Source organism: Mytilus trossulus, chromosome 3, assembly GCF_036588685.1.
Source record: "Mytilus trossulus isolate FHL-02 chromosome 3, PNRI_Mtr1.1.1.hap1, whole genome shotgun sequence".
NCBI classification, from domain to species: Eukaryota; Metazoa; Mollusca; class Bivalvia; order Mytilida; family Mytilidae; genus Mytilus; species Mytilus trossulus.
In genome coordinates this window covers 27,780,814-27,797,767 of record NC_086375.1, presented here as the reverse complement: position 1 = coordinate 27,797,767, position 16,954 = coordinate 27,780,814, and the positions used below count along the sequence as shown (strand labels likewise).

The 16,954-nt window shown below is 30.7% G+C and overlaps 1 protein-coding gene across 1 annotated transcript in view; it reads right to left on the bottom strand.

Moving 5' to 3' along the window:
* The window catches only part of LOC134711161 (eIF-2-alpha kinase GCN2-like), an 84,145-nt gene that overhangs the window by 9,493 nt on the left and 57,698 nt on the right, over positions 1–16,954 (bottom strand). Inside the window, exons 19-36 of the mRNA XM_063571607.1 lie at positions 16,392–16,556; positions 14,761–14,913; positions 13,775–14,011; positions 12,633–12,830; positions 10,607–10,758; positions 9,871–9,937; positions 9,023–9,139; positions 8,303–8,449; positions 7,554–7,634; positions 6,560–6,694; positions 5,884–6,006; positions 4,956–5,090; positions 4,116–4,196; positions 3,719–3,819; positions 3,238–3,409; positions 2,319–2,429; positions 1,763–1,815; positions 1,275–1,361 (exon numbers count right to left, since the gene is read on the bottom strand). Of these exons, the coding sequence (XP_063427677.1) occupies positions 1,275–1,361; positions 1,763–1,815; positions 2,319–2,429; positions 3,238–3,409; positions 3,719–3,819; positions 4,116–4,196; positions 4,956–5,090; positions 5,884–6,006; positions 6,560–6,694; positions 7,554–7,634; positions 8,303–8,449; positions 9,023–9,139; positions 9,871–9,937; positions 10,607–10,758; positions 12,633–12,830; positions 13,775–14,011; positions 14,761–14,913; positions 16,392–16,556 (2,315 nt within the window). The remainder of the gene's footprint in view (positions 1–1,274; positions 1,362–1,762; positions 1,816–2,318; positions 2,430–3,237; positions 3,410–3,718; positions 3,820–4,115; positions 4,197–4,955; positions 5,091–5,883; positions 6,007–6,559; positions 6,695–7,553; positions 7,635–8,302; positions 8,450–9,022; positions 9,140–9,870; positions 9,938–10,606; positions 10,759–12,632; positions 12,831–13,774; positions 14,012–14,760; positions 14,914–16,391; positions 16,557–16,954) is intronic.

The following is a 16,954-nucleotide window of genomic DNA, read 5'->3' as shown; positions in this document are numbered from 1 at the left end:
CAGCTTTTATGTGTGACCAAGACATCAAATAGTGCAGCTTTTAATGGAAGCTACTACTGCAGTTTTTAATGAAAGCTACTACTGCAGTTTTTTATGAAAGCTACTACTTTTGTACGAAATGACAAGCAAGGCAATATTAGAACGGACAGAACTAGGACAGATACCAAATGACACTATACATATATGCATCAATAAAAACCTTATATTCAGGTCAATTCCCAATAATGAATATTTGCTTATTTTTCAAGGCGGCCATTTTGAAAATAGCCGCCATTTTGTATTTAAAAAAAACAAAATCTTGCTAAGTACTCCAAATCATTCAAATATGTTGATTTTTGTGCACCCAGCATCAAATCCACTTTGATTTGTCAATACTGGAAAATACTTTAGAACGTATGGCAGCCATCTTGAAATAAGCCGCCATATTGAATTTTGAGGGTGGGTCCATAGCTAATATTGATCAGTACACAAAAATATACCATCATGCAAAAATTGGTGCTTTCCTCATTATTTGAGCAATTTTTTCACCGATCGGCCGGATGAAAGGGACCTTTTCCCCTGTATCTGTCCATTAACAGATCACTCAGTGGTTGCAAAAGATCTTTATTATGCAGAGAATGTGGCACTCACCCAACAAGAGAATTCAGATTTACCTTCCCTATTCCAAACAGACATTGCTGTGTATATACAAAATCTGAATAACCTTCTTATCAAGGGTTTTACTGCCAGATGGGAGAATTTTAAGGATGTGGTTTTTTTGGTTTGTTTGTTTTTTCTGTTGGGGTTACATATGGGGCTGGGCATCCATGACTTTTACCAATATCATCATGGTACTGATACAGATTTTTCACGAAAAAATCAATGAAAATGGATAAATTTACATAGATTATTGGACAGGAAACATAGAGCGCATACGTCAACAACAAAGATCTTTTAAAATAATGTTTGTGCAGATATTTCAAGTAGCTTATCTGAATCTTAAGCTTGGCACCTGCGCTCTATGTTTCCTGGTCCTTTATTTGGTTGAAATCCAGCTGATTTTGTTAAATTTCACCAAAATCCCTTATGTTGACCTTTTTGGGATGTAAAAATTAACGTGTTAGAATTAAACTTTGACAAAAACAGTTCTGTTCAACATTCTCTCATGTCTTTACCGCAACTTAAAACATTTATTGTCTTGTAACTATGGACTTTATAATTGGGGCCATTTATGGCCCTTACCGAACTTACTCCTTTACCTGTTTTTACTACTAAGTATAAAATAAAGGTCTTACCCTTTATCATTACCAGTCTTCCTCTCAAACTTTAACTCGAATATCTGATCAAATACATTACTCAGATATTTACGATGTTTTGGATGCCTAAAATGAAAAGAAAACAGTAGAATCTTAAATCTCACAATCCATGTCAAATTGAAAAGTTATTAATAGAAGAAACTTTGGATCTGTTATCATTTCCGGGCTTCATGAATATAATTTTAGTAACTTACATCCACATCATGTTTTCTGTTGGCAGGGTCGGATCCGGCCATTTTAAAAAGGGGGGTGGGGTTACGGAGGGGGGGGGGGGGGTTCCAATTATATGTCCCCATTCAAATGCATTGATTGTCCAAAAAAAAAGGGGGATTCCAACCCCCGGAGTGGAGAATTTCTAATTAGCGAGAGTTACTCTGATACCAGCATGAAAGTGACTAACTACAATTATCCTGGTTGTAGGGGAGAGAACTACACTAGTTGATAAATAAAAATACAGATGTACTCACTTTTCTATAATACTGCTGATACTCAAGTTAAAATCCTTTTGGTTACCATTCAACTTTAATACAAAGATACAAGGAAAAATATTATAAAATATTTCAAACAAAAAGCAAAGTTAAAAGTATGTGTTCATCAAACACCATGCCATGAATACACTATCACATATTTTTAAGTTTTAAGGGGATGAAACAACAAACTTCATTAAAACAAAACTCGAACCTGCCTAAAACCTGGTTAATAGACTCATTTAACAAAAAATATTTGTAATTATTGAAATTTTTCAGAACTTTTAAATTTTAAATTACTTCCTGAAGACTTTTTTGCAGAGGCATAATGTTCTGTAACTTTTGTAGGCAAAGCATAATAATCATTTTTTATTCTTTATTCCTAAAAAAAGCATAATAATAATATTGTAATTTTTTATAAGACTTGAATAAGATTTTCAATTCATCATTTCAAAATCACACTGTTAAAAAATGGTTTTGGAATGCATTAAAACTAGTGGTTTAGCCCTTAAAAGCTGTTTATTATAATTTCTTAACCTCATTTTCTATATAGTACCTCAAGATAGGCAGCAACTGTCTTTATAACTGACACATTCAGTTCTACTGCCACCACGTCACATGTCTTCCCAGGTAACCATGACAAACTGGTCGTCACCTTCCCATGAATCTGCAATGGTACATGTGAAAGTTTACCATATTTAAAATACATGATGAGAAATTACAATATATGAACTATTTTGAAAACAAATAACTAACAAACAATAGAGCTGCACTTTCGTCAAAGCATTTATAGCGATTACCTTAGCTGTATTTGGCACAACTTTTTGGAAATTTTGGACCCTCAATGCTCTTCAACTTCGTACTAGTTTGGCTTTATAAATATTTTGATATGAGCGTCACTGATGAGTCTATGTAGACACAACGCACATCTGGCGTACTTAACTATAATCCTGGTACCTTTGATAACTAATTATAAACTTATATCAATGTTTTTATTAAATATCTTTATAAGGTTAAAACAAGTTTTGAAAAAAACAGGAATACAAGTCCACTGGACCCATTGCCCTATTTGCACTATCAAAATTAAAGTTCAGTGAAATGAAAAATCTGGTCCCAAACCCTTATTTGCCATCAGGTATTCCAAATTATGAATGCATCAATTAAATGTATTATAATCTATTTATTCATTTAATAATTAAATTCAATTATTCTTGTTTAAAATCATTGCAAGCCAGAACCTATTTGCCATCATCAACAATATATGCCACTGAATGTTTTAGAATATATATGTTGTGTACAAGTTATCATTTTGTACAAATTATAATTTGAACAAAAATATTGTACACATTATAATTTGTATTTTGACTTTGTACAAATTACATACAATATTTGCAAATGAACATTTATAATCATCTCAGGTTAAAGGCTATAATGCACTTAACAAAGTTTAAGACAAATCAATATATAAAGTTTACCTGTAGTTCATACTTCTTTCTGGTATTGAGAGCAAGCTTTCCTTCCATCATGATGAAGATGAAGTTCAAGGTCATGTTTGAAGAGTTTGATTGTGATTGGACAGTTTCAGAATGAGGCTGAGAAAATGTAATATTGCACACACCTAACTGGCTCTTTGTGTCATTTTGTTCACTGTAAAAGAATTAGTACAAATCCAATAATGGACCAATATATATTTAGTTTCTTGAGAATTGGAACACTGTCTCATTTTAAACTTTTGTGTACACAGTACAACAATGAATAAATACACTAAATAACAGTTTTACAGAACTTTTTTTCATGATATAAGCTATCTAAGAAGCTCTACTTAAAATTCATGCAAATTCAGATTAACTGAGAGACAGAAGTTTACACTTGTATAAATTTGAATTGTTATTAAATATTAACAAGTATTGGGTTGGTCACAGATTATTTCTTGAAATAATAAAAAAAAAATCTTACATTTTATTTGATTGTATTTTTTGCAGTAAGAACTCAGTCAGTGATGGATCATTGGGTGTCAGCTTCTTCTCTGCTATCTTGTCTTTATCAATTGATCTGACCTACAAACAAATCAAAACAAAGGCAATATAAATTCTGCTAGACAATAACAGGTAAAAAACCTGAGATCCTTTCAATGAAATGTGATTTGGATTTTTTTTTTAATATTTGCCAATAACCACTAACAAGGTCAAACTTTGAAGTATTGCACTGCTATTTTTTGTTTTTAGTTTTTACTGATTTGTGTTTTTTTCCCATGTGTTCTTTTTTCAAGAAGGGAATTGGCCGAAAAAGTAACCAATCAAATTTCATAATCAGCCAGGATATTTTTGCTACAGAATAACAAAATTCCACATACCTTTATACTATCTCCGTCTTTGATGACCACCATATGTGATATACCAGCCGATCTACAAATATCTTGTATATCTTCTTGTGCCTGTAAAACAATCATGAATGTTAAAGTCCAAAGATCACCATTGTTTAAAATTTGAGTGTGCTCTGCCTTAAAGTATAACAACACTATGCAATTGAAGTAGGGGAGCATATTTTGCCTGTTGCTCAGATCAGAAGTTCCTGCTTCTGTTATGTTTCATTTGCCTACTGTGAAAATTCTCATCTTTGTTTATTCCTATTTCTGTGGTCTGAGCAAAAATTTTTTTTGTAGATTTTTGCATTCGAACTTGTGATTTAGAAAAGAAAACATGAATTTGATTGAGTATGTAAATTTGTAATTGAACTAACACAAAAAATTTAAAAAGAACTGTACACTAAAATTCAAAGAATTTTCAAAATATTTAGAAATCACTTAGAAAAATCAGATCCTTCATGAAATCTGTTAAATTGATTACAGTGAAACCTGACTAAACCAAACTATGTCTAAACCATTTGCTTATCAAAACTAGTCTTGTTTCAAAGTCCCCTTATTCACATATTTATATATTTTGAACATTAATAAACCACACTAACTCTTCTTTCCTTAAGGTGTTTGGTTTAGGCTAGTTGCACTGCATTTAAGATTTTAAAACAAAAGTTATTAATAACATGCCACACAGTTTATGTATAAATGTTCTTGCCCATTGTTGAAAGCCACATGTGAAGTCGAGATATCTATTTTTAGTGATTTTTTACAGTTAGACTTCTCTTTCCAATGCATTCTAGATCTCATTTCATTAATTTAAAAGTATAGGACCAGTACCTGAATAGTTTCCAGCAGTAATTCTGCCTTTAGACCAGCAGCCCATAAATCTTTAATGATGGTCATTCTATCCTTTAACATTGGTTTATGTCCTATGGCACATACTAATATATCACAGCGAGTACTTGGCTGGTACTGAAAAATAGCCAGCATGGTAAAATATTAAAATGAAATTTGTATGTAACAAAGATTTTTATTGGTCATTGCATATAATTTTTATAAAACGTACTGTTATAAATTAATGTCTACCGAGGTCCAGTGCCTGTCGCGACAGTAAATTCTTAATTTTTCATAGGCCGACCACGAATCAAATTTAAATTAATCTCGTCATTAGATTTATGTTTCCTGTAAAAGTTAACCAAAACTGGGCAAAAGTTAATTTTGCAAAATCTTTTTTAAAAACAATGTCATTACCATTTGGTAAACATCTGCCTTATTGTTCTTGCTGTTGCATGCTCTCCTAATGTGCAAATGTGCAAGGTTAAATAGAAAAAATATAAAAATTATTTGTCGCCTCTCTGTCAAGTCTGCCATAGAGGAGTAAGATCAAAGACCTTTCTGTTCAAACCAAGTGTAGATTAATATGTCCTTTTTTAGTTCACTTTAATTTTTGATATCATTTTTGGTTCACAACTCTTTCAAAATGTGACATTTTCATCTGATAATAAAATTTATTAAATAGTTAATATAGTGTCTAAAATTGAGAATGGAAATAGGGAATGTGTCAAAGCAACAACAACCGACCATAGAGCAGACAACAGCTGAGGCCAACCTGATATAAGCATTCAGAAACTGTAAAAAGGTCTATAATTTGCCATTTTTTGTACATGTACTATAAAAGTTCCTAATACTAAATCAAAAGTGAAATAATAAAATTCAAGCAATTTTTGACAACAGTACAATTTATTTGTGAGAATGTAATAATTACCTCTGGATAATCCACTAATGCTGAGACAATTTTTTCAAAATGAATGCTAACTCCAACTGCATGCTGGGTAATACTGTATTGTTGTGATAATGAATGAGTAATGGGTGAATGAAATTTTGAGATCTGCAATAAAAAAAAAACATATAAAAATCTGAGACGTACATTTTTTATTGAAGAGACAAGGAAATAAATATATCTGATAAAGCATTGATTTTTCTCTATTTACGTGAACCCAATCAATATAAAAGTACTTTCAAAATCTAGTTCAAAACCCCTAAAATTGTTATTGTACTTCAAAAATCAGGATCCTCATCAATATCAATGAAGGTATAAATGCCCGTTTGTATAGGCTGAAAAAGCAGTTATTGTTTAAAGGATGGATGGATGGGTGGATGCTAAACATGGAGGCACCATCCAACTAGTTTAACCCAACCACATTCTGTATGTGTCTGTCAAAAAACATAAATTAGGCCAGATTACTCGCTTGAATTGTTTTACATTTGTCATTTGGGGACCTTGAAAAGCTGACTATGCGGTATGGGTTTAAATCATTGTTGTGGACTGTACAGAAACCTTTGGTTGTTAATTTCAATGTTATTTAGTCTCTGGTGGAAAGTTGTCTCATTGGCAATGATCCCACATCTTCTTATTTTTTTGTAAAGTAATATTTCCATACCAAGTCATCAAATCTGCCGCCAACAGCTAGCACATCTGGAATGTTACGATTTTTCTTCCTATGGTCACACATGACTTGGAAAATGACACCGGAATACTGATGAACACTATACAAAAATCCTAGGGAAACAATCATCTGAAAATAAGTTAAATGAAAATGAATAAAAATATAAGTTACATTCACACATACCATGCCTTCATCTACTTTTATAAATAATTACAGTTTTACAGTTTTAGGTTGATTTCTAGGGTAGGATGGGCAGGGTGGAATATAAAATATTTTGTATTAACTTTAGATCTTTGCTAATTTGTGTTGCTCATAATTTTTATTTTATTTACATCTTAACAGATCAGAGCTTGCCAGATACATGAACATTTATCTGTTTTATTAAAACTGCATCTATTTATGTTTCCTATGTTAAAATGACTTCTTTGAGACTGACTCTACTTGTTGTAAATGTTTTTAAAAAGTAAACTCAACATACATATATTTATCATTTCCCTTGAAGCAAAATGTAAAGCAGCTGATTTATATAGATTATTTTATATCATGTAAACATATGGTATATGATAGTGGATGACACTAACAAGAACTTCAAGGACAAATTGAATAATTTAACAACTGCAGGATTATTTGACTTTAGAGTCAATGTCTTCATAATGTTTTTTTTAATGCAATATTCAGATGTCGATACATCAGAGGTGAGAAAAATCCATGGTCTATCATTACAAAGTTCTTCATAGAAACTAAAGCAGAACACATTCATTGCAAAGCAAAGCATGACATTAGATTCAATACACTTTGTCAAATCAAGAAACAAATCAAGCCCAACAAAGCTACTCCAACATTCAATTAACTGTTTTTGTAATTTTGATTGAATAAAACAAATGTTAAATCTTAGTAATTCTCTTTAAAATGCCAACAAGTGAATTAAAACAAAATCTGCAGTTCTGAAGCCATTTTTACACACGTTTTACAGTAATTTATTCTCTACCTGAAGTTTACACCCCATAGACACAGCATGGTTTATAACAGTTTCTAATTCATGTAATCCTTGTTTAGCTAATGATGCCGCCTGAAATATAGAACAAACAGATATATATCCAAATTATTTCATAGACTTATTCAAATAAGGTTATCTTAACCATAAACAAATAAAAGAGGCTTATTTCATTTGGAACATCCTTTGAATTTCATGTTTTGCATTTAAAAAATAACATTTGAAGAAGTTACATTCTCAAGTAGCCAACCATTTCTATATACTGTGGATTTATTATCATTTGTGGGATACCAATTTTTGTTGAATTTGTGGGTAAAGGTGAACCATGTTATATATTATCATTGCAGTACACATTTCTACAGGTATATATGTATGAAGACTTCCGAAAAACCAAGCAATCAGATATTAACGAAAATACAATTTTTCCTCAATACACTAAAATTGGTACCCATGAAAATAAATGAATCCACATTTCTTATTTTAACAATGAAATGCTGCTATTTGTTTTCATTCACTTTAAATCCCAATTGTGCAAGGTTTTAATCAGGTTTTAATCAGATTAAAATCTAAAGTTAACATATTAATATAAAGAAATCATTTAATGGCTAGATTTTGGTAACAAAGAAAACTGCCCAATGTCAAATAATAACAAAGCATTCTAACTTTTCTTCATAATGGCACAATAATTTCTAATAGTTTACAAATCAACCATTTTTTAAGGCTATTTTATTCAAATGGCTTACCTCCCCTTTTGTTTTTGTGATACATCTCAAAAAGCTTGAAATCTTTGAAAATGGTCCTTCCATTTCCAAAAAATTAAGTAAAGATGATATAACTTGTTCTGAAAGTCCTAAGGAGTTTAAAGATTTGGTATGTGTTTTACTGTCTACCTACAAAATAAAATAAAAAACAAATATGTCAAGGTACCAGTAAATACTTTTAAAGAGCCAATAGAGCAAGTCAAACAAATAACAGTCAGAAGATACCAGGGTAGCAATAAAAAATACATATGAAAAAGACAAAGACAGTTTGTATGCATACAATATTCATCAAATCAATCTGACATGGTATGCGATAGAAATTTTACCAATGGGCAAATAATTCAAACCTATTTTTCATAACTTGGAAAAACACATGAAAAATTGTTTTTTCTGTGATTGAAAGAAATCTAGTCAACATTTCCATCTGCACTTTTTTGTGAGGACAACTTTTAACCAGCACTAAGTTCTAATTCATATCTTCTGTAAGTCGTAATCTAACATTAAACTTAAAGTTATCCTACGTTTAGCATAGCCTTAACCTATAAGTGTTTCCCTTTCATAAATGAAAAGCAATATGAGCTTGCATAATATAATTGCATAAATACATGTTAAATAAAATGTTCTTATTATTACATGTGTTTCTGAGTTCACACTTTCAAGTTCAAATTCAAATTAATGAAACTCTTAATTGGTATGACCTACCTTTGGTCCACTTAATGCTGTCATAACATCATCAAATAAATGATCTTCTATACCAGAATGCATCAGTACTGCTCGTAATATGGTCACATGGTTGATCTTTACATAGTAACTTCTAGACTGAAATTTAAGTATAATTAACTGTATGTTGGTTTTTTTGTTAACTTATAAAGGGAAATATCTCTCCCTAATGCAAAGATTAAAAACCTTGTCTGCATTTTTGGCTATACATTTTGGTCTTTTTTCCGTATCATATCAGCTCTTCAAAGTTTGTATTAGATTTTTTACTAGACTTCAAATTGTCGAAAAACACATCTGGTGTAGTTAAATTAGTATGATTAATGCTAATATACCTTTTTGTCAATAGTCTTTTGTCTGACTTTTGGTTAGTTATTTTGAAAAAATGTTCTTAAGCCATTACCCAGATTATTTACGCAGACACAGCATAAAATCATCTAAATTTAGTCAATCAACCCATCTTAGAACCAAACTATCTTTAGACCCTTGCCTAGTTAGATTTACAATATGCATACCCAGAAACAAAATATGCAAATAGGAATCAACCCTAGTTTTTGTTCTTTCTGTGGTTAAAATACTGTGGATTCATTATTATACGTGGGATATCAATTTTCATGGTTTCCATTGGAACAAGTTAACCACGAATTAAAATGTTCAATGAATCACAAATTTGCTATTGGGTTACCCCGTATTCAAATTTTGACAAAACCATAAAATCAAATCTCCACGAAAATGCAAGATTTCCTCAATCCACAAAAATTGATACGCACGAAAATAAATGAATCCACAGTATGTTAATGATTTTTAGCAACAACTTTCCAATTATTTCATACCTGTAATGCAGGGAACTCATTAATGATTTCCTGTACAATGATCAGTATCTCTGCATCTGGTATCAAGCTAGAAATAAAATAACAATTTAAGCATCTGTTTGAGTCAAATGTTAAGTTTCAGCCTAATTGTATCTCGCAAAGGAGTAGGTTCAGTAAGACCCCTTTTTGGCCCCAAAATATAGCAGTTTTACAAAATTGTGAATATGTAATCGTTAAGCAATTTTTTGAAAAGTAGGATTTTGATTCTTCTTCATAAATATGGGCGATTTTTGACAATACAATGCACATATATCGGGTACTAGCATCATTAAGACATGCTAAATTACTGAAATCTTCACAATTTTAGCATTTTGTTAAATTTTAGACTGTTTCCGTCTTAAATGAAAGTGGCCGCATCCGTGTTCATTCATAATATTGAATTGTAAGTTGTATTAGAGGATAATACATAATATATATAAAGGTTGAGGATAAACACGGATGCGGCCACTTTCATTTTTGACAAAAACTATCTGAAAAGTGAGAAGAGGTAACTATATCAAAAGCACACTCTGTCAGTTCTCTGGGATGTAGTTTATGTCTTACTTACCTCCCTTGAGAAGAGGTTACTATATCAAAAGCACACTCTGTCAGTTCTCTGGGATGTAGTTTATGTCTTACTTACCTCCCTTGAGAATAGGTTACTATATCAAAAGCACACTCTGTCAGTTCTCTGGGATGTAGTTTATGTCTTACTTACCTCCCTTGAGAAGAGGTTACTATATCAAAAGCACACTCTGTCAGTTCTCTGGGATGTAGTTTATGTAGTTTCTTTGTTCTAAATACTTTCCCAATACAATATCTTTTTAAATTTGTGATATTATTTCTAGCAATGTATCTAGCAAATGGTGCCTGAAATAAATAAAGAGAGTGACTATTTAGCAGGTTTGGCCAATAAAAAATTTCAAGCAAAATTTTAAAGCCCTTTTAAAAAATATGATGTCTGTCATCCTAAACATCCAGCAGCAAATTTTACATATAGCCTCATCAGTAAATTTGAACTAAACTGACACACTTTAAATAGACAAATGTTTTTACATGTCACCTCAAAAGATAACTGTTGCAGGAAGACATTTATACTCCAAGACACAATATTTGACTCAGAGACAACCAACTACATGTTGTATGAATATTGGAATAAAATACAAATGTTTGTTGTTGGTTGGAACAAAAACATACCACAAGAAATGCACCTCCAGGAATCTATTTCTAGTATAACACATTCTTTTTTCAAGAGTTCAAATTTTATTCTCTCTATATACAAAGTGTTGACAATTAACATGGCCTTCATCAATTGTTGCATATTTTGATAGAATAAGTCAGAGATGGGTTCGATTACTTTCAATGTAATTGATTAAATTACAATTACTTTGTCATTTGTACAATTAAATTAAATTAACGATTACATCATTTCTGAAAATGTCTGATTAAATTAATGATTACATTGGCAAAGTAATCATGATTACATCTGATTACAATGAATAAACAAAAAAACAAAAAAACAAAAAATATTTTGAAGGATGTGAATGAATTAACGTTTAATATAACTATAGCACTTTTTCAAAAGGATTTGTTTTGTATATTATAAATTGACAACCTCAAACTTCATCTATTTAATAAACCACAAAAGTTCACTACTGACATATATACATGAACATTATGTCGCCCATTACACTTTATCATAATTTATCTCTGAATTATTTTGTGATTTCAATTGAATATGGCTTTATAAAGAGTTCGCTGTTTGTCTTCTGACCTCTTCCAGACTTTTTATGTATTTCAAGGTGCAGTGTATGAAAGTTAAAATATGGATGAAATAAAGTTACCAGATAAAAACTATGTAAAATTTTAATAGAATTGTTTAAACAAAATGCAATACTATAAATGAATGCACTTTACATGTCCAGTCCAAGTAAATACTAAAATTTACTTATTTTAAGCAAGATATTTGTTCAACTTTTAATTTAGTTTGTGCTAATTAGATAAATTTTCACATGTCTGATTAATTTTATCATATATATTGTCCTACAGCTACATTATGTATACTCAATTGGAAATTGCAATAAAAACAAACCTTAATTGGTTTCCTACCTGTCAATACAGAGTTGACAAAAATCACAATATTAACAAAAGATTGTAATTCAGGGTTAAAGAAAAGTATAATATTACTTAAATATAATAGATTTTAGCCAAATATATATGTACATCTTTAAATTGTGAATATATGTACAATATCTTTTCTAGAGACATTTAGGCTAATGATGACTTTTGAATACTGTAACAGTATTTTTTTTACTGAAGTATACAAATCAATTATAAACATGCTTTAAAAAGTAAACAAAACTATCTTAACTTGTTGAATATTCATTCAATAAGAAGAACAAAAAGGTTCATTTATTAACCATAAACACAGTTCAAGATTTTTTTCATTGTAATCATAAAGTAATCAGAATTACAGGGCATTTTGAAAAGTAATTGATTAAATTAAATTACATGTAATCAGATTTTTGGCTGATTAATGATTACAATGATTACTTGGGAAATTGTAATCAATTACAGCTGATTAACGATTACAATTACAATTACCCCAAGTCTGGAATAAGTTAGCATTATTCTTTTCATCATTTTTGTAGTATTAGGCAATTAGTCTGTAAGTTCAGAATGACAAAGATTTTACAGAGCAAACCCTGAGAAATATCAGGAGTACTAAAATTTGTCTATTATACCCTAAGATCAAATGGAAGTCCAATAAGCAGTCCACTGTGGTCCATAAAACAGGGATAATTCTCTGATTTGTCATATACTGATGATTTAGGCATGAAAAAGGGAGATAACACCGGGATAGCACCATGTTTCTGAAATATTCTGATCAGGTTTTCATATACTAACTCATTGGTTAAAGCTGTTTTGATTGTAATACCACCCTGTAAAATAGAAATATGAAATGTTGATAAATGTTGTTTAACCATTGTATATTTGGGGGAAAAATTGATGTATTCAAAATTTTACAACATAAATAAAATTGAGAATAGATATCTTGATTTTACCTTCAGAACTAAATAATAATTACTGGAAGAATAACTCTCTTTTTTCATGACTTTCTTCAAAATTGAATAATGTGTCTGCTTGAATATTGCAAAACTAAGGACTCACATTCTGCATATCAGATATGTATATTTGTATGAAAACTTTTCCTAAAATCGGAATTATTTAACTTGCATTTTCATTAATTCTTCAAAAATTGCAATAATAATCCACACAATAATTTCTGAATTTACAGTAGTTGTTTTTATGGTACAGTAAACCAGCTCATTGTTGCAGACCCTTTTTTTGGAGTAAAGCTATTTCTTGCAGAAATCATGTGCCTGTCCCATATCAGGCATCTATAATAAAGTGATTGTCTTTTTTTGCTGTTTGTCATATTTGTTTTTTGTTAATTGTCTTGTTATACATCAGGCCATTGGTTCTCTTTTTTAAATAGTAAACATTTTGTCATGCCAGGTCTTATCATGGCTTACTAAACGATACTTGTCTTGCTCATTGTTGGGGACCTATAGTTCCATACATCCCTATCCTTTAAATTCTTGAGGATAGTTGTCTCATTGGGAATTGTACAACAAACCATTTGTTCATGGCAATTAATTTTACACAATTTTCTTACTTCCTTGATGTTTATTTATGAAGAGGGAATATTCCATTTTGACATATTTGCCTATAAGTTTTCTGCTTGATTAAAAAAATTACTTTGGTAAAACTTCGTTAGTTAACAGTACATAATTTCATCATTATGTAAGCTCCTACATATATAACAGCCAAAAACTCTTTTGTAATTTACAACATGTTATGGTTAAATAGATATTTTATATACCTTATGAAAATCACTATCATACAGATGGTCGTCTGCTGAGGTAATGGTCTGTGAGAACAACTCATTGATGAGACGTTTGTATGCTTTACTATGAGGATCAGATATCGTAGATCGTAAGATCTCATTCTGTTCCGCCTCCTCTAACTGTGGAGGTGGCATGTATTCCGATTTAAGTAATTCTGCCGATGTTGGTCTTTGTGAGGGGTCATGGTTCATCAACATTTTTAATATACCTGTCTGAAAATAGATTTCAATTCCACTCTTTTAAAATTGACTAGGATTGGAAGTTTTGCACTCTGGTTTTCTGCCTTGATAAAAGCTGACTGCCATGAAATAGCTAATAGTGCTTATAGTGGCATTAAAATTTCACTTTCAATCAGTTCATTTTGTTTATGCTATATATAAACCTGAATATACAATTCAGTTGAACTTAAACATATGCTATTTTAAAACACAATTGTATAGATCAAAAAGATAGTGCATATATTTTTCAAGTCTGCCTATTTTATTTGCAATAGTATTACATGTACTGCAAATAATGTGTCTAGGTAACTATTGCAATAATAAGAACTCACAATTTGATAACTTAAACATAGATTTGTATGTAGATTTTTCAGAAATCACAATAATTACACTTGCATTTTTGACCATTTTTTTTTAAAATCACAAAAATAAATGCTTAAAATAATTTTTGAATTTACAGTATACTGTACATATATTATATTGGTGTGTAGTTACAGACCTTGTATGCTGTCAAATTCAAAGTGATCACTATATCTTGAAATCTTATCTTGAAATCATTTTAAATGAATGTTTTGATGGAACATCATCCAATTTATTAGATAATTTGGGTTCATTCATAAACTATGGAGAATGTTATCTCTTCAACATACATGTACACCTTTAAACATAACTTTTAGCAATTTTCTGATAATAAAATCTAACTAAAAGCTCCTCTTTAACCAGAATGCCATTTATAAATATACCTGGTTTTTCATTTCTAGCTGGTCAAAGTCTTCAGGAAAAACAATATCCATACTTCTAAGGTTAGCCAAAATCTGAACTCTCTCCATACCAGTAGTTAAGGGCCTGTAACACATCTCAAAGAATATCACCCCTAAACTGTACATGTCTACTTTCTGTAAAAAAAAATATACACAAATCAGTTATTTTCTAGCATTTTAAAACAATTTTGAAAATTAAAATGAATTCTCCCTCACCCTGCTCGTCCGAATTCAAAGTATAAAATCTCTAAGTTCAATAGGCTAAAATCCAGACAAACACAGATATAGGATTAATTGCTCGCTGTAACATTATTTTCTCTTGCCCAACAATATTTTATTCTACTATTTTGTACAGATTTCTTTGATTCAAACAATATATAAATACATGACATAACATTGTAAATCTTTCGCATCGTTTCTTTTTCCTCGGCTAATACCTCCAACGACTGTACGTACAATTAACATAGCAGCAACTGTAAATATACCAATGTGACCAACTTCAATTCAACACAACTGCAAGCACCTTCGATACTAATACATTTAAATGCCAAACTTTATATATAGAACCATTAAACCCCACGGGTAAAAATCACCAAAACCTTCCTCGTGCCTTATGCACCTAACATCAACCTTTATAAATAGTACATACGGTTTCAGAACCAGTATCAGAACTAGTTATACTAGTTCCCATCTATAAATAATTAATACAAATAGCAAATGCAAAAAAACAATTTCAAACGAAATAAAATATATTGATATTCACCTCAAAGGCTGATTCAAATAGGAATACAATTTTTGTTAAGTCTTTTTAATGCTTATTCCTAAAGTTTAAAAGGACTTTTGCTCTTTCAGCTTTTTTGTAATAAGTAATAGTCTATTGAAAATGATACTGTACTGTTTTTACTATGTCCCAAAATGAGAATAGATTTTTACTGCAAGTTTTTGTACACCGAAGTATCAGGAAAAAGCATGGTGGCTTATTTGAGAGGTACTGGGTTCAAACCAAAGACTTCAGTGGCGGATCTAGAAATTTTCATAAGTGGGGCCCACTAACTGACCTAAGAGAGGGCCCGCTCCAGTCACGCTTCAGTGATTCCCTGTATAAGCAACCAATTTTTTTCCCAAAAAGGGGGGGCCCGGGCCCCCTGGGCCCCCCCTTAATCCGCCTCTGGACTTTAAAATTGGTATTTGCTGTATCTCTGCTAAACATGAGACATTAAGGAAAAAGAGAAAAGACTGGTTGGCTTGCTGTCCCTGTAGGGTTACATGTCTTATTGCAGACTATTCCTTTGTAAAGCTAGCAGTTGTTCAGCAGCCATTCATCATCATCTTATTTTAACCTGTTTGATCTTCTGATGTTTATCTTCTCCAATTGATTATGTACTACTTCAATTTTTTATTTAAGCTTGCATTAAAATTCTGTTTTTTTGCACTGAACATTTGTTGATTTAAATTGTTGTTCTTTTTTAATTGTAAACTACTTGAGTAAAGTAACATTATTTTCCTACTCTTCTTTATCAGCCTATCAACACTGAGGTTGTGAGTTCAAATCTTGCTTTGGGCAAAATATGTTACACTCCAATCTTAATAATTAGATATGGCCTTGATCTTACCTGACTATATGACATTTTTGTCATCATCTCTGGACTGACATATAAAGCAGTTCCAACCTTCCCAGTTAAGTCCCCTGCTCCATCTGACCTTGACATTGACTTTGATACACCTTCCCGAGATTCTAATGCACTTAAACTGAACATAGTAGCATCTATATTGGGTTGCTGTAATACAAAAATATACTTACTATCAAGTTACTTTATCTTAAGTATAAAACTACTTTTTTTTATCCTAATGTAATATTTAAACAAATTTTACTTATTAAAGAGTCTACAGCTCAATGGTATATTGTCTTTGGACACCAGAACTTTTTAGAATAATAATAATACCAAATACTTACAAAATAAAATGTTAATGCATTGATCTTAACAGCATAAAAGGTTATTTTCTAGTGCATAAAATGTATAATTCCTTGCAAATAATAATATTTCATGCGTTGAAATCAAAATTGTTGAGGTATAACTGTATAAATCTATTGTAATATAACTGAAACTATTTCATTGAATCAAATATCTTTTTTTTTTCAAAACGTTTTTAAAAGATTTAGATTAAATATCAAATT